General features: G+C 35.5%; 4 protein-coding genes and 1 long non-coding RNA gene across 15 annotated transcripts; 3 read left to right on the top strand and 2 right to left on the bottom strand.

Moving 5' to 3' along the window:
* The first annotated feature begins 122 nt into the window (after positions 1-122).
* On the top strand, positions 123-4277 carry LOC140821942 (shaggy-related protein kinase alpha-like). Of its 2 annotated transcripts, none has more exons than XM_073182624.1 (12): positions 123-468; positions 1554-1805; positions 1920-2012; positions 2178-2237; positions 2354-2626; positions 2741-2815; positions 2992-3048; positions 3124-3315; positions 3409-3504; positions 3612-3695; positions 3818-3920; positions 4015-4277. In XM_073182624.1, the coding sequence occupies exons 1-12, from the start codon at positions 409-411 to the stop codon at positions 4074-4076; spliced, it is 1407 nt and encodes a 468-aa protein (XP_073038725.1). In that variant the 5' UTR covers positions 123-408; the 3' UTR covers positions 4077-4277. The 2 variants fall into 2 exon arrangements, with proteins under 2 accessions (XP_073038725.1, XP_073038724.1); XM_073182623.1 differs by having other exon boundaries at positions 125-468; positions 1554-1811.
* An 873-nt stretch (positions 4278-5150) lies between these two features.
* On the top strand, positions 5151-7912 carry LOC140821945 (16 kDa phloem protein 2-like). Its single transcript, XM_073182629.1, has 5 exons — positions 5151-5321; positions 6553-6618; positions 6730-6856; positions 6977-7091; positions 7626-7912. The coding sequence occupies exons 1-5, from the start codon at positions 5255-5257 to the stop codon at positions 7692-7694; spliced, it is 444 nt and encodes a 147-aa protein (XP_073038730.1). The 5' UTR covers positions 5151-5254; the 3' UTR covers positions 7695-7912.
* LOC140821943 (digalactosyldiacylglycerol synthase 2, chloroplastic-like) lies at positions 7693-11168 on the bottom strand. 3 transcript variants are annotated; one of them, XM_073182628.1, is made up of 6 exons: positions 10926-11168; positions 10214-10591; positions 9444-9710; positions 8940-9289; positions 8262-8761; positions 7693-8016 (listed from the first exon to the last, which is right to left on the bottom strand). In XM_073182628.1, exons 2-5 carry the CDS (start codon positions 10493-10495, stop codon positions 8293-8295), a joined length of 1368 nt encoding a protein of 455 aa, XP_073038729.1. In that variant the 5' UTR covers positions 10496-10591; positions 10926-11168; the 3' UTR covers positions 7693-8016; positions 8262-8292. The 3 variants fall into 3 exon arrangements, with proteins under 3 accessions (XP_073038729.1, XP_073038728.1, XP_073038726.1); XM_073182627.1 differs by lacking the exon at positions 7693-8016 and adding an exon at positions 8119-8155; XM_073182625.1 differs by lacking the exon at positions 7693-8016 and having other exon boundaries at positions 8119-8761.
* Positions 11169-11765: 597 nt separating this feature from the next.
* Positions 11766-14977, bottom strand: LOC140821736 (bifunctional protein FolD 4, chloroplastic-like). 8 transcript variants are annotated; one of them, XR_012115835.1, is made up of 6 exons: positions 13349-14365; positions 12983-13219; positions 12743-12910; positions 12391-12653; positions 12146-12281; positions 11766-12075 (listed from the first exon to the last, which is right to left on the bottom strand). XR_012115835.1 is itself a non-coding variant. In XM_073182302.1 (6 exons), the coding sequence occupies exons 2-5, from the start codon at positions 13601-13603 to the stop codon at positions 12393-12395; spliced, it is 921 nt and encodes a 306-aa protein (XP_073038403.1). In that variant the 5' UTR covers positions 13604-13674; positions 14741-14977; the 3' UTR covers positions 12134-12276; positions 12390-12392. The 8 variants fall into 8 exon arrangements, 6 of the variants coding, with proteins under 6 accessions (XP_073038409.1, XP_073038403.1, XP_073038408.1 ...); XR_012115836.1 differs by having other exon boundaries at positions 11766-12035; XM_073182302.1 differs by lacking the exon at positions 11766-12075 and adding an exon at positions 14741-14977 and having other exon boundaries at positions 12134-12276; positions 12390-12653; positions 13349-13674.
* On the top strand, positions 14119-14721 carry LOC140821737 (uncharacterized). The gene is made up of 2 exons (XR_012115837.1): positions 14119-14259; positions 14359-14721. It is a non-coding gene; the product is annotated as an uncharacterized lncRNA (long non-coding RNA).
* Positions 14978-18451: the final 3474 nt, after the last annotated feature.

The raw sequence follows: 18451 nt of genomic DNA, 5'->3' as shown, positions 1-18451 counted from the left end.
CTATATCCACCGTCCGATCACCATAAAGTGAAATCAACGGCTCACAACGAAAGTCCGATCACCTGCACACAAAAATCAAGAGGGAAGAAATTTGGTCGGATTGAATAATGATTAGGCGTTGAAGTTTTGACCGAAAGGATTTCTTGAATTTCGTTTTCTTTCCATTGTCTTTACCTTCTCTCTCTCGTCATCTATGCTGGAGGAAGAGAGATAGAGGAAAAAAATATTTTCATTTTTTTACCTTCTCTTTGCTTATTGTTCTCATCTATTTCTTGTGTTTCCCTTTTCTCTGTTTGTTTTTTGATTGCTGGTTGTGTTTGTTTTGATCAAAGATTGAGCTGGGAAGCATTTTCGTTCATTTCCCATCTGGGATTTGATTTTTGGTTGGTGTTTGGTTAGAAGTGTAAAATGAATATGATGCGTCGGCTCAAGAGCATTGCTTCAGGCCGGTCCTCCGTTTCAGATCCTGTAATTTTCTCTCATATGCGTTCTTTTTTGCAAATTTGTTTGTGGGTATCTATTTCTTGAAGATCTTGGTATGAATTTGATATGGGCAGCTTGGAGAATTTGAGAAAACAACCGAAACTGATGAAAGCTTTAATCTTTTACATATGTTGTGCATCAGTCTGTTAATTTGTGGAATTACGTGTGCTTAAATTATATGAAAGAAAAAACATTAGAGAAAATAGTGATTTTTTACTTTTTGGGATTTTTGGTGAGTCTTGTCATTCCGTTTGAAGATGATGTTACACATAAATTTGGTCAACTCGCCGCTGCATCTTTGTCGTATGTTTGAATTTTCTTTTGGCTTCGTTGATGCTTTAATTGTATGCGAGTAAAATAGCTAATTTTTAGCTGTTACGCTTAGATTAACATCTGAGCTCCTCTGATTTTCCATCGAACCATACGATTCAAGTTTAGATCAAATAAAATTAGAGAGGCAGCTTTTAGTTTAAAGTAAAACCAAACTAATTTTGCAGTCTCCAGGATATTTGTGCTTTATACTAGTTTGTTTGGAACAAACTATCTTATTTTGTTGTGTCTGAATAGGAATCAAAAAGTGTGAGTATCTAAATGTGGAAACAATTATGAAATGAAAATCTATTCTTCACTTGTGGGCGATGAGGCTATCGTATGGTTGGTGGATTATATATTTCTCGTAGATCAATGCAAAATTGTTATTATCTAGCATGATGCAAAATTGTTATTATCTAGCATGTGTATCATTTTTGCGGATTTAATTCATTTCTTGTGATGTGTAACGATTTATTTTTTGTAAAGTTCTAGAATAAGTTACCGCTATTGTGATGTTTTACTGTATTAGCTAGTTTCTTTCTTTGGCGGATTTCTCATGCAAATAAGTTGTCCGAGAGGGCACACTAATCTTTTTCAGGGGTAAGTGAAGTTTGTGGTGTCCAAGTTTGAGGAAGGCTCTCGAATTTTTTTCCACTTTGTCCATTGCATAGTTTTCGTGATATTAGATTTTCATGATGCTGAAATCTTTGACCTGAGAAATTTATGTAAGTGAATACAAGTTACTCCATTTGCTGCAGGGTGGGGATTCGGGCATTAAACGGGCGAAGGTGGAGCAAGAAATAGATCAAATAGTTGCTCGTGAAGCAGAGGCAGGAGAAAAATATTTGAGAGCACCCGAACAGCAGATGGCTTCTAACTCTTCCGAATCTGTCGCCAGCACGTCAGATGTACATGGACGACCCGAGAAGTCTGGCTATGACGAGCTTCCCAAAGACATGCAAGAAATGAAAATTAGAGATGATAATAAATCTGATAACCAAGAGGACAGTGTAAAGGTTTTTCTCTTTCGCTACGATCATTTTTGTTGTACTAGATGCAGAAATAATATGCGAATCCTTCGTCTGGCGCTATATTTGAATGCTGAATGTCAACTTTTATTCCAGGATATGGAGCCCACTATTGTTAGCGGTAACGGGACTGAGGCGGGTCAGATAATTGTGACGTCTGTTGGGGGTCGGGATGGACAACCAAAACAGGTGATTTTATTCTCTCTGAACTACTGTTGCAGCATTAGAATTATCTTTCTTTGTGGCCTGGATTTTTTGTTGGTGGCTACCAGAAAACATTCATTCAAGTTATCTTATTTCTACGTTTGGGGATTTTGGGCTCATCAATATTTTCTTTTTTATGTCATTCCTCAGACAATGTCTTATATGGCCGAGCGCGTGGTTGGAACTGGTTCATTTGGAGTTGTTTATCAGGTACAATTGGTTGCTTTGTGTCTATTTGGAAGCTAGCATGTGACTAGTGACTGCATAGGTTTGAAGGCAATAAATGTGACCAAATTTATTTTATTTTCTTATAATTTTCCTCCTAGGCGAAGTGCCTTGAAATGTGTGAATCGGTAGCCATAAAGAAGGTGCTACAGGATAGAAGATACAAGAACAGAGAATTGCAGATTATGCGCTTACTCAGTCATCCTAACGTTGTTCAACTGAAGCATTGTTTTTATTCTACAACTGAAAAGAATGAGGTGTACCTTAATCTTGTTCTTGAGTATGTCTCAGAAACCGTTTATCGAGCTTCAAGGCACTATACCAGAGTGAATCAATACATGCCTGTCTTTTATGTGCAGCTATATACATATCAGGTAATAAACTAGGTAGAGCAACGTTCTATTGATGTCACGGGGCATTTGTAAGCTTTTTTCACATTGTCGGGTTTTTTGTTGCAAATATTGAGTTTTGTTTCGCATATGTCGCAGATATGTCGTGCTCTGAATTATATACATAATGTTATTGGTGTTTGCCACCGCGACATAAAACCACAGAATCTTTTGGTATGGTTATTTTTTACTTGTTGATATTCCCGTTTTTCAATATGATGCATCATTCTTTAGAACTATGCACTTTGATAGTCTATGAGAGTTTTCGCTAATTTCGTAAGAAAATTAAACAAATATTTGTTTTTTTATTTAGCCAAGTTTGAACTTGTTAATTATGATGCTTGCTACAGGTAAATCCCCACACACATCAGCTGAAGCTTTGTGATTTTGGAAGTGCAAAGATGCTGGTATGTTATCTTGACACAAAAATCTGAATTTTGTGCCATAATATGGAAGTTATTGAGATTTTCTGGTTGATGCAGGTTCCGGGTGAACCAAATATTTCGTACATATGCTCTCGTTATTACAGGGCTCCGGAACTAATCTTTGGAGCCACGGAGTACACAACTGCAATTGATATGTGGTCTGTTGGTTGTGTTATGGCCGAACTACTTCTAGGACAGCCTCTCTTTCCCGGAGAAAGCAGTGTAGATCAAGTAGTCGAAATTATTAAGGTACACTATGTTTAATGATTCTATATGTTTCTAACTTTCAAGTCTTATTTTGTGCATCTTAAGTTTATATTTTCGTATGAAATTGCATGGTAGATTTTGGGGACACCAACAAGAGAAGAAATTAAGTGCATGAATCCAGATTATAGAGAATTCAAGTTTCCTCAGATCAAAGCTCACCCCTGGCATAAGGTCTGTTGTGAACACAAGTCCAGATTCTACTAACACTCCTCCGTTCTCAACTAATATAATCTCGTTATTGTAAAGAAATCTAAATGGAGTTTTTTTTTTTCCTTCAGATATTTAATAAACGAATGCCGACAGAAGCAGTGGATTTAGTGTCAAGGCTGCTCCAATATTCACCAACTCTACGTTTCACTGCTGTAAGTGATCCTTTACTCGATTATTTCAACATGATTTATGTTTTCTGGTCCACTGATAAATGTAGCATATTTGAGCTTCGAGATAAAAGCCATGTTCTTGATTATATATCTCTTTTCACCAGTTGGAGGCTTGTGCTCATCCTTTTTTTGACGACTTGAGAGAACTTAACGCATGTTTGCCAAATGGGCGCCCCCTACCTCCTCTGTTCAATTTTACGCAAGAAGGTAAACTTATATATGTTTCTCTCGGACTAAATCTTGTTTATCTACTCGAAAAGGCATATCTTCTAATCTACTCCACTGCCATTTCTGCTTCCAGAACTCGCCGGTGTGCCTGCAGAACTCTTGCAACGACTCATTCCAGACCATGCGAAGAAGTAATATAGAGTTCAAGAAAGTTGTGATCTGAAGAATCGGTGTGTGGTTTAGCGCGTAGTGATTTAGCTGCATGGTGTTAGATTAATTAGCTATTTTTTTGTACGTCCTTTACCACTATTGAAGTGCCTTGTAGAAAGGAGTTTCCTTTTGTTGTATGTATATTTTACACACTTTCCCTTCAAAATACTCGCTCATCATCATCATCATCCTCATCATCATATATATATATATATATTATTGGGTCCCCAAAAAATATCTGAAATTGCTTTTGGATTGAAAGATTTATATTTAGAAGAGTATTTGGAATAAGTATTTGAAGTGATTATATATTGCGATAAATTTGAAATTCATGATTCAAAAAATTACTAATTAAAAGATATGAAATATAAATGAATTTACTCAAACAAATCAATATATTTGTTATTCGATATAAATGCAACTTGGATGAATTTGGATAGTATTAAATTATCGATTTCTCTTGATAAATAGAGCTGCCATCTGATATTCAAATTCATTAAATCAGAGTAAAAACTTGTGTGAGACGATCTCACTGGTCGTATTTTGTGATACAGATATCTTATTTGTGTCATCCATGAAAAATTATTACTTTTTATACTAGGAATATTACATTTTATTGTGAATATCGGTAGAGTTGATCCGTCTCACAGATAAAGATTTGTGAGACTGTCTAGACTTATTCTTAAATCAATATGTATGTTGAAAAATATTTTAAATTTTTTTCCCTAAAAAATTAGGTGAACAATAGGGTAGTTTTGCATCTTCCTCTTATATATTTATTATTTGATATTTAAAGATTTTTTAAATATCAAATAATCTTAAAAAAATCGATGAAAATTAATCCAGTCAAAATTAATTTATGTATAACGAGACATTTTTTGAAAATGGGATATATAATTTTTAAAACGTTATATATATCCTTTTTTTAAAAAAAAACGTGTTATATAAATGAGTCATTAAAGTGGTCAACGAACCGGAAGCATTTGAACCGTTGCGAACTGGGCCGAGTAAACTCAAACCGGTTTTCAGACAACATCGCATGATTTCATGGTCATACGTTTCTCATTTCTCAGTCATCTGACAAGAAGAAGCGGAAGAGAGTAGAGGACCTGTTCAAAATCTTTTGAATCCCATTCTTTCTACATTTCATTCCGATCCCCAAGATGCCTCGAGGAACGCTTGAAGTCCTCCTTGTTTCTGCCAAAGGACTTGATGACACCGATTTTTTATGTACGTATAATTATCAAAGATCAAAGCTTTAGCTACGTCTGTTTCTTTATTAAAATGGGTACTGAATGTCGATGGGATTGGTTTCTTCTCGTGTATAAATTTATTCTTGGATTCTGTTAAATTTTAAATGGTCATCATTTTCTTGGTGTGTTTCAGCCGAAGGTTTCGAGGACGCTACTGCTTTATTCCGTACATATGTCTATAATCATCCATACTAAAGATGAAAGATCCGATATTTGTTTGTCTTTCTGATGGGCTATTATTTTTCCTTGGGTTTATGTTGATTCTCTTAAATAGTTTTTGTCTTAAAGTTGTTTTGATTTTCCTCGTTTTTGATGTCGTGATTCTGCTATTTGTGTTTCTGGGTTATCAAGATCCAACCATCCGTGTTTCTGTATTTTCAAGTTTGATCTTTGAAAGAATAGATCTGAGTCTGGATATGGATTTTTTGAGTCTGAAATTGTTCGGACGATTTGGACGAATCTGTTGGTTTCCTTTAGTGATTTATAACATTTCATTTCACGTGCTTTACTACTGGTGTTCACTCAACATCTCACTCTATTTATGTATTTGCTTTTCATACCATATTTTATGTATACATACCAATGACAAAGTGTGTTCTGAATAATTTTTTAATTTAGTTTAAATGAAATGTTTCACTCGTCTGTCTGCATAAAACGGGAGACGATTTCATCTAGGATGGAAGATTGTACAGAAACAGAAGATCTGGAATTTGTTGAATGATCATGTGTGGTGACTGGTGACTGGCTTCTTATTAAGTGATGTAATTTTATACATTAACATCCGAAACAGGATGTTCTTCTCATCTGAGAGATATATTGACTGCAATTCTGATTAATATTTGCATTAAACTCGTTTCCGTTTCTTTGAAATAAAAAATAACATGAACTTGCGCAAAATTGAGGAATGTCTGTTGCTTATGTTGTTCAAATGTCTGGAGATATTTTGGGCTGTTTCCATCAAAATTAGACCCCATGCTACGAAACCACCAAAGTTCCCTGACATTGTCTTGTGCTAAACTTAGTGTCACATCTTCCATGACAAGAACCAGATGCTCACAACATGTTCCATCGTACTTGCCATGTTTCGGATCTTTTAAGTGACAAATCTGACGATAGACATAAGAACCGAGGTTAAGAGTAGCCGGATATTTGAAATGCAAAGTTTTCTGAGTTTTTCTATACGAGTCTGATTGTTTGGTACTTGGCAGCTAACATAGACCCTTACGCCATTGTAACTTGCCGGACTCAGGAGAAAAAAAGCAGTGTTGCAAAAGGTTTGGTGTTGTTTTCAATATGGGGCATTCTTAATATATGCAGAGATAATAATATTGCTAACCATTTCTTAAAAAATCCGCTGTCATTTTTCTTGGCGTTCACACATGCAGGACAAGGATCCAGCCCTGAATGGAATGAGACCTTCCTTTTCACCGTCTCTAGCGGCGTAACGGAAATCAGAATCAAAATAATGGATAGCGATAATTTCTCTAGTGATGATTTTGTTGGAGAAGCAATGTGAGTGCTTTTCTAGTTTATTATATTATGATCGATAAATGAGATGCTTGGATTTATTTTTGTTCAAAGTTAAAAATTCTTGTTGAACTTTTATTTTATTTTTGTTTTCTGAAAGCACAGTATTCCTCTGGAGCCAGCGTTTGTCGTAGAAGCCATGCCACCAGCTGCATACAATGTTGTCAAGGATGAACAGTACTGTGGAGAGATAAGAGTTGGCCTCAAGTTCTTTCCTCAGGTTACTAAATTGAGTACTTTGAGTAAAATTTCCTGAACGAAAATCAATAAATATTCCATTACTAAGTGCAATATTTAAATTAAGAGTGAGTATTGTGATTTTACTGGGGATTCTATGATGCCTTGTATTCAGCTCCACGTCGAGCAGGGACAGCCTTTTCCCATCAATTGGGATTGGCATCTATTATGTGTTTTTTTTGTGCAAAATACAAGAATTTTCACCCTGTATTTATAATTTTAGTGTACTATAGGTTGTCTACCCTTTGCTTATTTGAGTTATATGCTGATATGCATGCTCTTCCTGATTTGAGACTCTACCTAGTTTTACGTTTCAAGTGTTTTAAAATGAGAACTAAATGGCTTTTAGAATTAATGCGGAGGCTTGTGTCAGTATATATGGATCCTTTGTGCTTTTAATTAGGACTCAACTCGACTTTATGCCTATACATACTCACACGCTCATGTTGTAACTTGTATGAGTGTCACTTTACTCCTTTTATTCTCATTTTTGGATACTCTATAATCTTTGTTGCAGGAAAACTGTGAAAGAGAATTTGGCAATGAGGATAACCTTGGTGGATGGAAAGAATCGTCGTTTGACTAAATGTGGATCATAGAGGAAGTTCATTATATTCCAGCACCTTTCTTGTCTTAAAATTGAGCAAAAATATGTTGTGTGCGCACATTATCTCTGCTACTGCCGTGTTTAAAGTTTGAACGAACAAATTATGTTTGGCAACCTTTTATTTGTGCAGACTTCAAGGATTCATGTGTTATTGAAATAAAATATTATCAAAGGACAAAGATTTGGTGTTTTGTGAAGCCATTTTTCTGAATGTACATCGACCCCGACCCCCTCACTGGGCTCCGCCACTGCTAGTGCTTGGATGGATCACTCATTGCATGTCTCGTGTCATGTATATCACCTGTGAATCAATGTGTTATATGTGTGTTTAAGAGATCACAACCAAACATAATACATAAAAACATACATCAAGTAATGATCCTGGCTGCTACGAGAAAAGAGAGAATCCAAATACATTTATTTTCTGCAGTAACTGGTTCCTACAAATCATCATTATACATGTTACAAATGTAAAAATATAAATCCCCCATTAAAAAAACTCACAAGAAATGACTTTAAAAGTTCAGTAATAACTCAACTACGTACCACTGTAAGCTAGCTTGCCGGCAATCATCTATCAACTCTGTTTCTCCGAAGGAACAGATAAGCCAACCTCTTTGCATTGCTCTTCATCTGGTTGTGTACTAAAGAATGCAGTTCCCATTAAATGAACAGAGGTGGATGCATCTTCGAGACGACTCCTCATGTCCATAGATGTTGACATGAAAAGCTTTGAGGCTGTTTTTGTGAATTTTTTTGCAAGCAAGTTGTTGAGCTGTGCAGCATTTAGGAATCGTTCTGTGGCCGCCTCCCAGGAGAGCTCATGCCTTTGAGCATCAGTTTGTGGGGCAGGTTGATCTTGCAACGCCTGGAGTGTTTCCCTAACGAACCCCTCCCCATCATCATATGTTCGACAATTTGGAAACTGCTTGAAGAAATCATTCGAGGGATGATTGGCGCATACGACTATTTTGCCCATTGCCAAAGCTTCAGCTGTGGTTGTGCAAACTACATCTGTGGTGCTAGGATTCAAGAACACCTTATAGCTAGAGGAAGAAAAAAAATAAAAGCCAATCATTATCAACATTGTAATTAATCAATGACTGATAATAATTGCTTAAAAAAACAATTTGTCGCACAATAATTAGCTTAAACAAAAATTCAACCAAATGTGTTAACTAGGTACAACAACTATAATAACAAAGAACAATGCTACAAACTTACTCATGAAATAAAGGATCGCCGTGATCACACCCAGGATGAACCCTGACGGGTATTTCCAAATTTTTAGCAGCTTCCTGAACTTGATCAGAGTCTTCCCCGCTACCGTATAAATCAGCCTCAAGTCCAATTAGCTCTTTTTGGTGATCACGAAGAAGTTTAAGTAGTTCCTTGTAGCCTTTACTCCACACCATCTTCCCGATGTAGTAAACGCCTTTCGTGAAGGCGTGGTCTCCGTTATGTAGTAGTTCTTTCTTTTTCATGCCAACATCAAGAAATCTCGGGTTTACTCCATGTACGTTGCATACTACAGACCTCGGAAGTTCTTGGGTGGCAGCTGATAATCTTATTACCTTACAATTGTAGGAAGTTACTATGTCAATATATCAATCAAGAGACGCCTGTAACGCAAGAAATTCTTATTTGAAGAGACTAAAATGTAAAAGACGCATAAAGTTCTCTCGCAATAAATTAGCGACAGAAATGGACAGTTGCCGAGAAGCATACCCTGTGACAATATATGTTCACAACCCAACTGTTCATGTATTTTAGGAAAAAAGCTTGCAGTAGCCCATTCTTCTCTCTCCTCACATATTCCAGATAATTAGTGTGAACAATCCCAACAACCAAGCGAAATTTTGTTTTCCACCTTTTCCCATGATGATACCACGTGAGATGCTCAGGTTCTTCAAGGACGGCGACATCTGCCTCTTCATCTGGGATCACTTCAGTAATGTCCCCCAAAGCAAGAATGCTCCGTTTATGTAGAGAAAACTGCAATCAAGATCGAAAGCGCATGAAATGTGATCAGATTGGGTTTAATTTAGTATGGTGAATTAACATTTCAAAATTGCAGTAATGTCAAAATAAAAGCAGATTAGTATGAATTCCACTTTTCACAAAGGCATCAAAGATCTTATCAATATCAGATATTTATGACTGAACTGAGCAGAAATAAGCATCTGAATATATGTAGACGAATACATGCAAAAATATTCTTCAGATGCTTATTTCCCTCTCAACATGTGCCCTACATGTAAAACTAAGAGAGCTTTTTCTGACTAGTCATAACTAGCATACAGGAGCCATTGATCACGTACAACTATGAGCGTCAGACTTCAAAACATCTGAAACAAAGCAAAATATAGATGATATATGGGGGTATAAGAAAACTTTTATAAACAAAAACAGGCTACCAACTTTAGAATGGACCTCGAGGAGCTAACACTTTAACAGCTATACATGCATGCTCAATCTGCTTTCATGAATAGACTTACTTTCCCGGGATAAAAACATATTGTAAAACTGGATACCAATCCAGACCTTTCTTCCAGCCACTGGCGAACATAGGCTTCCTGTTCCGATGGAGAACTAAATGTAATTTTGTTTGGATAGACGCGCTCTTGGTCCTTCAATTTCAACCAAGGAATCACCAAAGTAACTTTTCGCTCCTCATTTTTAGCGAGATACGCTGCACGAAAAAGAGGGTTGACAGCAGTTCCAGTTAGCCATGGAAGGCTAGCTGTAGTAAATATCACTATATGTTGTTTCTTATCCATACACTCGTGAGATTGAACGCTAATAGCTTCTTCAGAGATACCTCATGGACAATTTAGCCATAGCTAACACCAAGAGCATAAAAAGAAACGCCTAATCTGCATTAACAAAAAAAAAAAATTGAAAGTTTGTTATCAAGATTCCATCGCCCTAGACTGGATATCGAAGCAGTCATTGAAATCGTCAACTTTAATCGAACAAAAGATAATTGACACCCATATCAGAGATTTTTGACTGGAACACATAATTCCACTACCATAATCATCAACCAATAGAATCTCAAGAAATTAGCTAACTAGTGGCGAAATAATCCCATCCAATGCCTCCAACACAATAATTACGAACGAAAACGGATGCGAAAATTCTCCTGGAGAACGTAAATATTGAACAAAATAACTGTGAAAACGTAACAAAGCCATTATTGTGCTTCACCTGGATATCGTAAGCAAGCAGCGCAGGAATTGTGGAATCCAAAAGACAGACTTTTTCTTAACAAGCACAACAATTACCAGCTGAGAAGATTAAGCAAACACAAACACGAATCAGGGTGCTGATTTGAGGATAAAAATGCTCCGACAATTACCCACAAAAGAAATAGCGAAAACGAGCCGGTAAAGAAGAAGATTCGAAAAATATGTTAAGAGGTTAGAATCACATGATCAGGCTCATCGTAGCTCTCACGCGCTGCGTTGTTAGTTTGATTGCGATTACAGCGAAGCCTGTGATTGGTCAGATAATAAGGGCGTGTTTGGAACGTAGCAATACAATTGAATCCAATTTTCTAACATTTTCCATACTAGAGAAATCCAATTTATTAATAACTTGTGGATACATTGGTCCATTTGGGGAAATTTGGGCTTAAATTTTTCTCAGAACCTATATATTTTTTGAGAAAACTAAGTAGTAAAATTTAATAAATTTGAAATAATCTCGAAGTAAATTTTCCATTTCAAATTTATTCATATATAAAGTAGATTATAAATTCAAGAAAAATAGCTCAGCCATACCTACGTGTTCGATCAATCGAACTAGCGAGTCAAAAATAATATTAATATATATGCCTTCATTTTAGAAGTATATAAATTTAATTCGTTGAGCAGACATTTTATGCCAAAGTTTGTCATTCATTCAATAAAATAAAATTGTTTTATCCAAATCATCATCGAACAAAGAAGAAAGTTGAGACGTGCAGCGGTATATTTCCACTATTTTTAATTAAAAAAAATAGACATATTGTGAATTTGTCGACTATTAAACTCAAGAAACAATCTCACAAGTTTTTGTTTATTTTAATGAATATCAATAATCCATTTGCAAAACAACCAATGCTCCCGTTTGCAAATGGCTCAGGAAATCATAAACCTCTCATCAAAGTCGTACTAAATTAATGATTCGATGAACATGTTTTTTGATACACACTGTTCCTATTTCCTTTCTCCATTTGTTGCCTGATGTACAAAGATTCTGCGCCTCAAATCTGAACCTGGATTGTATGTTTCAGCCATGGATTTCAGCAATTATGCACTGCCCAAAATCTGTAAGCTGCTTGAGAACAGATACAGCATACCAAGACATCGGTCTTCTGAATGATAAGAATAAGCGGTATCACTATCCATATTAAAAGGGAGGGAAAAGGATAATGAAAGAAAAACCTGCAGTAAATCCACTCCATCAGGTCACCAGTTTGTCGGTTGTTTAACTAGGTTTTTTTAATGGCTGTCACCAATTCCATCTTTTCTCCAATTAAACACCACCAATGCCGTGACGAGGCGTTTGTGACTCCCTACCGGGGAAATTGGTTAAATAACTTCGCTCAACTCTTTTTTACAATTGAGGAGGTCATTTTCTTAAAAAAAACATTTGACCGAGGTTAAAAAATAATATACCCCTCCCTACCTCTCACCAATTCTTTGTTCCTCCAATTTTACTGCTTGTTTCAGACAACAGAGTGCTCCAGTTCTTGATAGCTTTGGCAGGTCCGGTCCCATTTCGGAAACATTGATTAGCTCTCTTGGCAGAGATAAGTGTATTTGAGAGAAGCATTGCTATGGTCATTGGTCCAACTCCACCTGGGACTGGGGTGATAGCTGAAGCAATTTTGCTTGCTTCCTCAAAACAAATATCTCCAACAATTCGATAGCCTTGTGGGCTAGTATCATCCTGCCACGTGTGAAGGTACAACGATCTTTATAATTCAACTAAAGGGTGGAAGAGTGATTGATAAGAAGACCTGTAAAAAGGTTTCTTACCTTAATGGGATTAATTCCAACATCAATGACAACTGAGCCAGGCTTGATCCAGCTACCTCTAACCAGGTTTGGCTGACCCACAGCTGAGATTAAAATATCAGCTTCTCTAGTGACCTCCTCGGGGTTTTTTGTTCCTCGCTGAACGACAGTGACCGTGGCATATTCCCTCTACCAGAACAAACAATATATTCAGGGAATAGAAATATTGTTTAATCTTCAATGAATCAAGAAAGTATATACTTGCAGAAGAAGAGCAGCAGGCAATCCCACAATATTACTCCTGCCAATTACAACAGCCCTCTTTCCCTCGATAGAAAGACCATATCTATGCAACAACTCTATGCATCCCTTGGGCGTACATGGAACAAATAGAGGTTCTCTATCTAACATGGCTAAAAGACCAATGTTTAGTGGGTTGAGTCCATCCACATCCTTTTCAATACGAACAGCATTTAAGATATTCTGCTCATTCATATGCTGGAGAGACACATTAAGACGTTTAGAAAGACCATTGTGATTTTATTTAATGCTTACAAATCCATAATCACATTCTTGTAAAGCAAAAATTTCACAAAGAACAAAAGACACTTATTTTTAGAGTCTTACAGAAGGTAAAGGCAACTGAACAAGGATACCATTGACTGAAGGATCATCATTGAACCCTGAAATATGCTTAAGCACTTCTAGTTCTGAGGAGTCTTCAGGCAAGTGCACTATATGGGAATTGATTCCTACAGCTTCACAGGCTATCTTCTTGTTTTCTACATAAGTTGCAGAATCTTTCCGGTCCCCGACAAGAATGACTCCCAGTCCAGGAACAACCCCTGAAGATTCCTTCATCTTTGATATTTCAGTAGCCATTTCGTCTCTGATGTCTCTGGCCACTGAATTTCCATCAATAATCTTAGCCGATGCTTCTGTGACCACTGAAGCTACGGAAGATTTTCACTGAAATTAGAAGTCTAGAGAGACCAATTGACACAAAAGCTTTTATGCTCCTCACATACAGTTTTTAAAAGCCCATGAGATGTGTTAATTAGACCAAAGGCGCAGAGAGATGTGGTGATACACCCAAACGCATGCCAAAGCCAACCCTTCAATGAAGTATGCCTCTTGATTGTGAAGCACGAGATTTAAAGCTCTTTATCCGTCAAGGCAGTTTTAAATTCAGGAAAGGTGACATGCAAGGGAAAATCATCCTAAAAATCAATTAACACCAATTTCTATTGTTGTTCAATAGACAAACAAATTTTCTTTGGTTGTTCAGATTATACTATTTTTGTCTTAGGACCTCACAATTAAATACTCTTTACATCCACACTCTGCTATATACATGCTGCTTTGTGCCTCCAGAAACTATGATCTCAAAAAAACAAAAAAATGATGCAAGAGACTAAAATCTATGCAAAAATCTTTGTGCTGTCAGTACAAATTTCCTTACCAAATAACGAAACCAATTTAGGAGAGAACATCCGTTAGGCTATAAACCACAAGTAGTGCCCCAACCCAAAAGGCTAGTCGTCCAGATGGAAGAACCAACAATATCAACCACATTATAGACATAAAACGAAATCCCAGACCTAAAAAGCACTAGATATGCTCACTTCACTGTACAGAAGACACTACGGACAACAGACCAGTCACATTCCAAGAGGCAGTTGAGTTATTACTCAAGAAACCAACAAATTGAAGCTACACAACCAAATCAAAGACCCGACTTTTAGGCTTATAGTAAAACCGCTCCAATCCTTTTCACGCTTATTCCAACCAAAAGCTTCTTGCCAATCGATAGAAACATGCAAAAGTTAGTTAATTAATCGATTGCACGCAATTCTTGATGATCATATCAATCTCTCGAATCCCAAGATAAAAGCTCGCAAATTACTAAATGAAAACAACGATACATAAAGTGAATAAATAAGGAACCATATAATTTCGTATGGATATTGGATAATGAATTAGAAGTAAAAAAAAGAAAAGAGAGGGGGGATGAGATACGGGCGTCCGTGTCGAAACTTCTACTGGTTGGAACCAAAGGCCTTCGAGTAGGCGCCGCGTGAATAGTTAGTCACAGGAAAAACTCTGCGCAACCCATGATTGCACCCGTGGACGAAGGAACGGGTGGCTGTGCTGACTATAGCGGCGGCGAAGGCCGTCTTACGACCGAGGTTTCCGTACATGACGCCGCAGCTCCACGTTTGGTCTTTCGCAAGTGAATAAGAATTAAATATCGATTTTATTTCTTTATAATTATTTTTTTAAGATAATTATTATTATATTGTAATTATCAATGTCTGAGCGTTTCTGAAATGGACAACAAGCCATGATAAAGTAATAGTAGTTTTCATAGACGTATGAATTGCACAAAAAATAGCATTTTACAATTAATTTAGAAATATAAACTAAATAAAAAAATAAATATATCTATAAAAAAATTGACAAGTTCAATCAAGAAATTCAAGATTGTTCCTGAGCTTTCGCGTGTTCTAAATTGGGACCATTCTCGTAGCCTTCATTCAACTGCTCGTATTTGTTGGGGTTTCCTTCCGACGACACTTTTCTTGTTAGTTGTATATGATAAAAGGTGAAAAATTGTATTCTTGGAAGTTTAATTAACAATGGCAAAAAGTGACGAGCAAAGATATTTTGATGAGAAAAACATGACAAAATAATAACAACAATAATAATTTTCTTGAGTCGAATAAGCAAAAATTTTGTTCCTCTTTGTAGAGTAGGAGTACAAGACAAAATATACGAGGGAATTACGGTTACTTCACTCCACACGAGATCGATCATTTGATAGGCCAATTTACTTGGATCTCATATTTCTACATGTGAAATTCAAAGACAGTTGCTAGGCATATCATGGCGGCAACTCGATCTACCTTCTGGTTAATTAGTATGATATCAGCTATGGTCTTTCTTCCATGTCTATCAATTCTTCTCGAGCAATTAACGCCTCCATCCGTACGTTGTATAGTGGTATCTTTATGGCAGATGGAGCAGAGAGCTGAGGTTCTGTATATGACAGATTCTTTTCTCTAATTGTATGTGTGGCTCCTTTTTCGTTACATTGCAAGTTTGGTTCATTGTAAGAATGCTTCTGTGTTGCATCTGATGAAATACTGGTTTTCAGATCAATTCAGTTAATCAAGCTCGAAAAACTCAAAAGTCTGAACTCGGGTTTGGATATATATATATATATATATATATATATTGAAGAAAATATCTCTTATTTTTCCTTATTTCTAACTAAAATATATATATATATATATATATATATATATATATATATATATATATATATATATATATATATTTTAGTTCTTGAGTAACTCGCGTGCAAATATTTGAAACTCTAACTCGATTCAAAAAAATACTCGAGTTACTCGACTCGAATGTATTCTTTAGCTACTAAACTGCAAATAATTGAAACTCTAACTCGATTAAAAAAAAATACTCGAGTTACTCGACTCGAAATTATTCTTCAGTAGACTTTAGACATAGTTGCTCAGTACCTAATAGCTTGAAGGGTTTTAAGTCATTTATGGTTTTAATTTATGTTATTCAAGCTACCTACCGTTGCCTGATAAAATTCAAAATACTAGTTTCAATTGTGCAGAAAAGGAGGGTATATGAACATACTCAAGAACAGATTATTCATTGTAAATACATTCTCGAAATTATTTGAATTTTTTCTTTTCTTACTGATGAATTCTTGAAAAACAGCATTCTAGCTATCGTCCAATTTTTTTAAAAATAATTTATATCCTTTTGTATATATTGTGTCGGGATTCATTCGTATACGTAAATATAGATATGCTTTCTGGTTTTATATTATTTGTTTAAAATGATTTTCTCTCAAATTATTTAAAATTGTTGTATATCAATATATATGTGTACCACATTTTTCTCTATATTGAATTCTATGAAAGATTATGATTTGCACATTTACATACGTTAATTTTCATTAAATTCAGGACAAATTAAAACAATGAAACCCTTTGAGAGTAAGAGGTCATTGAGACCGAAAATCAAACAATCACTAACCATGTTTCCATTATATTTGAGAGTAAGAGGTCATTTAATGTTGAGTTAGGTCAAATTCTCGATCTTAACTAATATGTTTTCGGCAAAAATTTGTGTGAGACGGTCTCATGGTTCGTATTTATGAGATGCATCTCTTATTTGGGTCATCCATGAAAAAGTATTACTTTTTATTCTGAATATGAGTATGGTTGACCCATCTCACAGATTAAGATCTGTGAGACGGTCTCACATGAAACCCACTCTATGTTTTTTCCCCCAAAAATTCACCCAATTGAATATATAAATGTAGAAATGACAACTTTCCCCCACATGTTTGGGAAAAACCCGAAACAGGGATAAGGATCCCCCGATTTTTTTGGGTTTGTATTCGGGTGTGGGATTTTTTTAAATCTCCAATGTAATTCGGAGCAGGTATGAGATTAGTATCTCCATCCCAAACCCACCCTAAAAATAATTTCAATAATAAAATAATAGTATTATAAGTATCAATAATATAATAATATTATTATTTTTTAAATATTAATAATAATAACATTATTATTATTGTTATTAATACTAATACGAATATTATCACTAATAATAATAATAGCGATTAATATGATCAACTTAAGTTTTGGATTTTTTTTTAATTATTATTATCGTTTTGGGCCAAGCTTAAAAGAGGCTTAATCAAGTTTTTGGACAACTGATTACAAATTTGATAGATCACACATATATATTACCCGTGATGAACGTGCTCAACCATATTCAGAAACTCATGAAGGTTCCAAAGGAGTCGGAAAAATGGGTGATTGTCGTTCGGTTTGGGTGATTTTCCTACCAAATTCGAACTGAATTGCTATGTGTCGTTTGGTTCGAACTATAATTTGTAATTTCCATATTTTGTGCAAAATTTATGTTTAGTTTCTGACCGTTTCAGATCTTTAGGCGGGTTTTTCCAATACACAAGAATATTCGTCAAGTAAAGAAAATAAAATGGTTATCAATACAAATCATACAAAAATAATAGTTGAGACACATGAACAAATTTAATTGACAGCTGGTAAAAAATTGTGGTAAAAACTAGATTTTATTTATTTAGTTTAGGTCAAATATACATTATATTGTTTTTTATTCAAACATTTCAGTCCACTCTTAAGACGATAATTTTTTACTAAAAAATGTATTCATATTTTCACATTTCAGACTTTAATATGAATCAAATGCATGTATTTAAATAACTCAACATTTCTTCTATATGCGATTGACATTTTCCTCTCCTGAAACATTTTTCCTCAAACATTCTCCTACCTTTGCGAGGTGATCCTCCACCAAATTACTCGTTCTCTTATATCTCATGGATCTTTGTCCCTGATGATCGAGTCTTCCCTTCATCATTTTCAGTGTTACCTCGTTTCCTTGGCAACATGGTCTCATCGGATGTGTCAAAACTGTTTGAACAAAAAATTTGTGTGGCGTGCTTTGATATGAAATCGTGTTAAATATGTAAAATATGATTTCTACAAACAAACGATGTGAGCCTCAAATCAGTTGTTAGTTCCAACTCCTCCGGTGTACTACAAATTAGGAAATTAAATCACGAAATTACAGAGAAAATTCATGAACAAAAACAAAAATACTTATGTCATTAAGAACTGAAATAAACATTTTCACATAGAA

The sequence above is a fragment of the Primulina eburnea genome, unplaced genomic scaffold, assembly GCF_022965805.1.
Source record: "Primulina eburnea isolate SZY01 unplaced genomic scaffold, ASM2296580v1 ctg739_ERROPOS11973397, whole genome shotgun sequence".
NCBI lineage: Eukaryota > Viridiplantae > Streptophyta > Magnoliopsida > Lamiales > Gesneriaceae > Primulina > Primulina eburnea.
This window is presented reverse-complemented; position numbering and strand designations above follow the sequence as displayed.

Coding starts and splice junctions, on each gene's coding strand:
- LOC140821942 (XM_073182623.1), top strand. CDS start 409: ATGAATATGATGCGTCGGCTCAAGAGCATTGCTTCAGGCCGGTCCTCC. Junction 2,238..2,353: donor CATTTGGAGTTGTTTATCAG/GTACAATTGGTT, acceptor TTTTCCTCCTAG/GCGAAGTGCCTTGAAATGTG. Junction 3,505..3,611: donor AAGCTCACCCCTGGCATAAG/GTCTGTTGTGAA, acceptor TTTTTCCTTCAG/ATATTTAATAAACGAATGCC.
- LOC140821945 (XM_073182629.1), top strand. CDS start 5,255: ATGCCTCGAGGAACGCTTGAAGTCCTCCTTGTTTCTGCCAAAGGACTT. Junction 6,857..6,976: donor GATTTTGTTGGAGAAGCAAT/GTGAGTGCTTTT, acceptor CTGAAAGCACAG/TATTCCTCTGGAGCCAGCGT. Junction 7,092..7,625: donor GCCTCAAGTTCTTTCCTCAG/GTTACTAAATTG, acceptor TCTTTGTTGCAG/GAAAACTGTGAAAGAGAATT.
- LOC140821943 (XM_073182628.1), bottom strand. CDS start 10,495: ATGGATAAGAAACAACATATAGTGATATTTACTACAGCTAGCCTTCCA. Junction 9,711..10,213: donor TATGTTTTTATCCCGGGAAA/GTAAGTCTATTC, acceptor TCTTGATTGCAG/TTTTCTCTACATAAACGGAG. Junction 8,762..8,939: donor GGCGATCCTTTATTTCATGA/GTAAGTTTGTAG, acceptor TTCTTCCTCTAG/CTATAAGGTGTTCTTGAATC.
- LOC140821736 (XM_073182302.1), bottom strand. CDS start 13,603: ATGGCTACTGAAATATCAAAGATGAAGGAATCTTCAGGGGTTGTTCCT. Junction 13,220..13,348: donor TTCAGTTGCCTTTACCTTCT/GTAAGACTCTAA, acceptor GTGTCTCTCCAG/CATATGAATGAGCAGAATAT. Junction 12,654..12,742: donor TTGGAATTAATCCCATTAAG/GTAAGAAACCTT, acceptor CACACGTGGCAG/GATGATACTAGCCCACAAGG.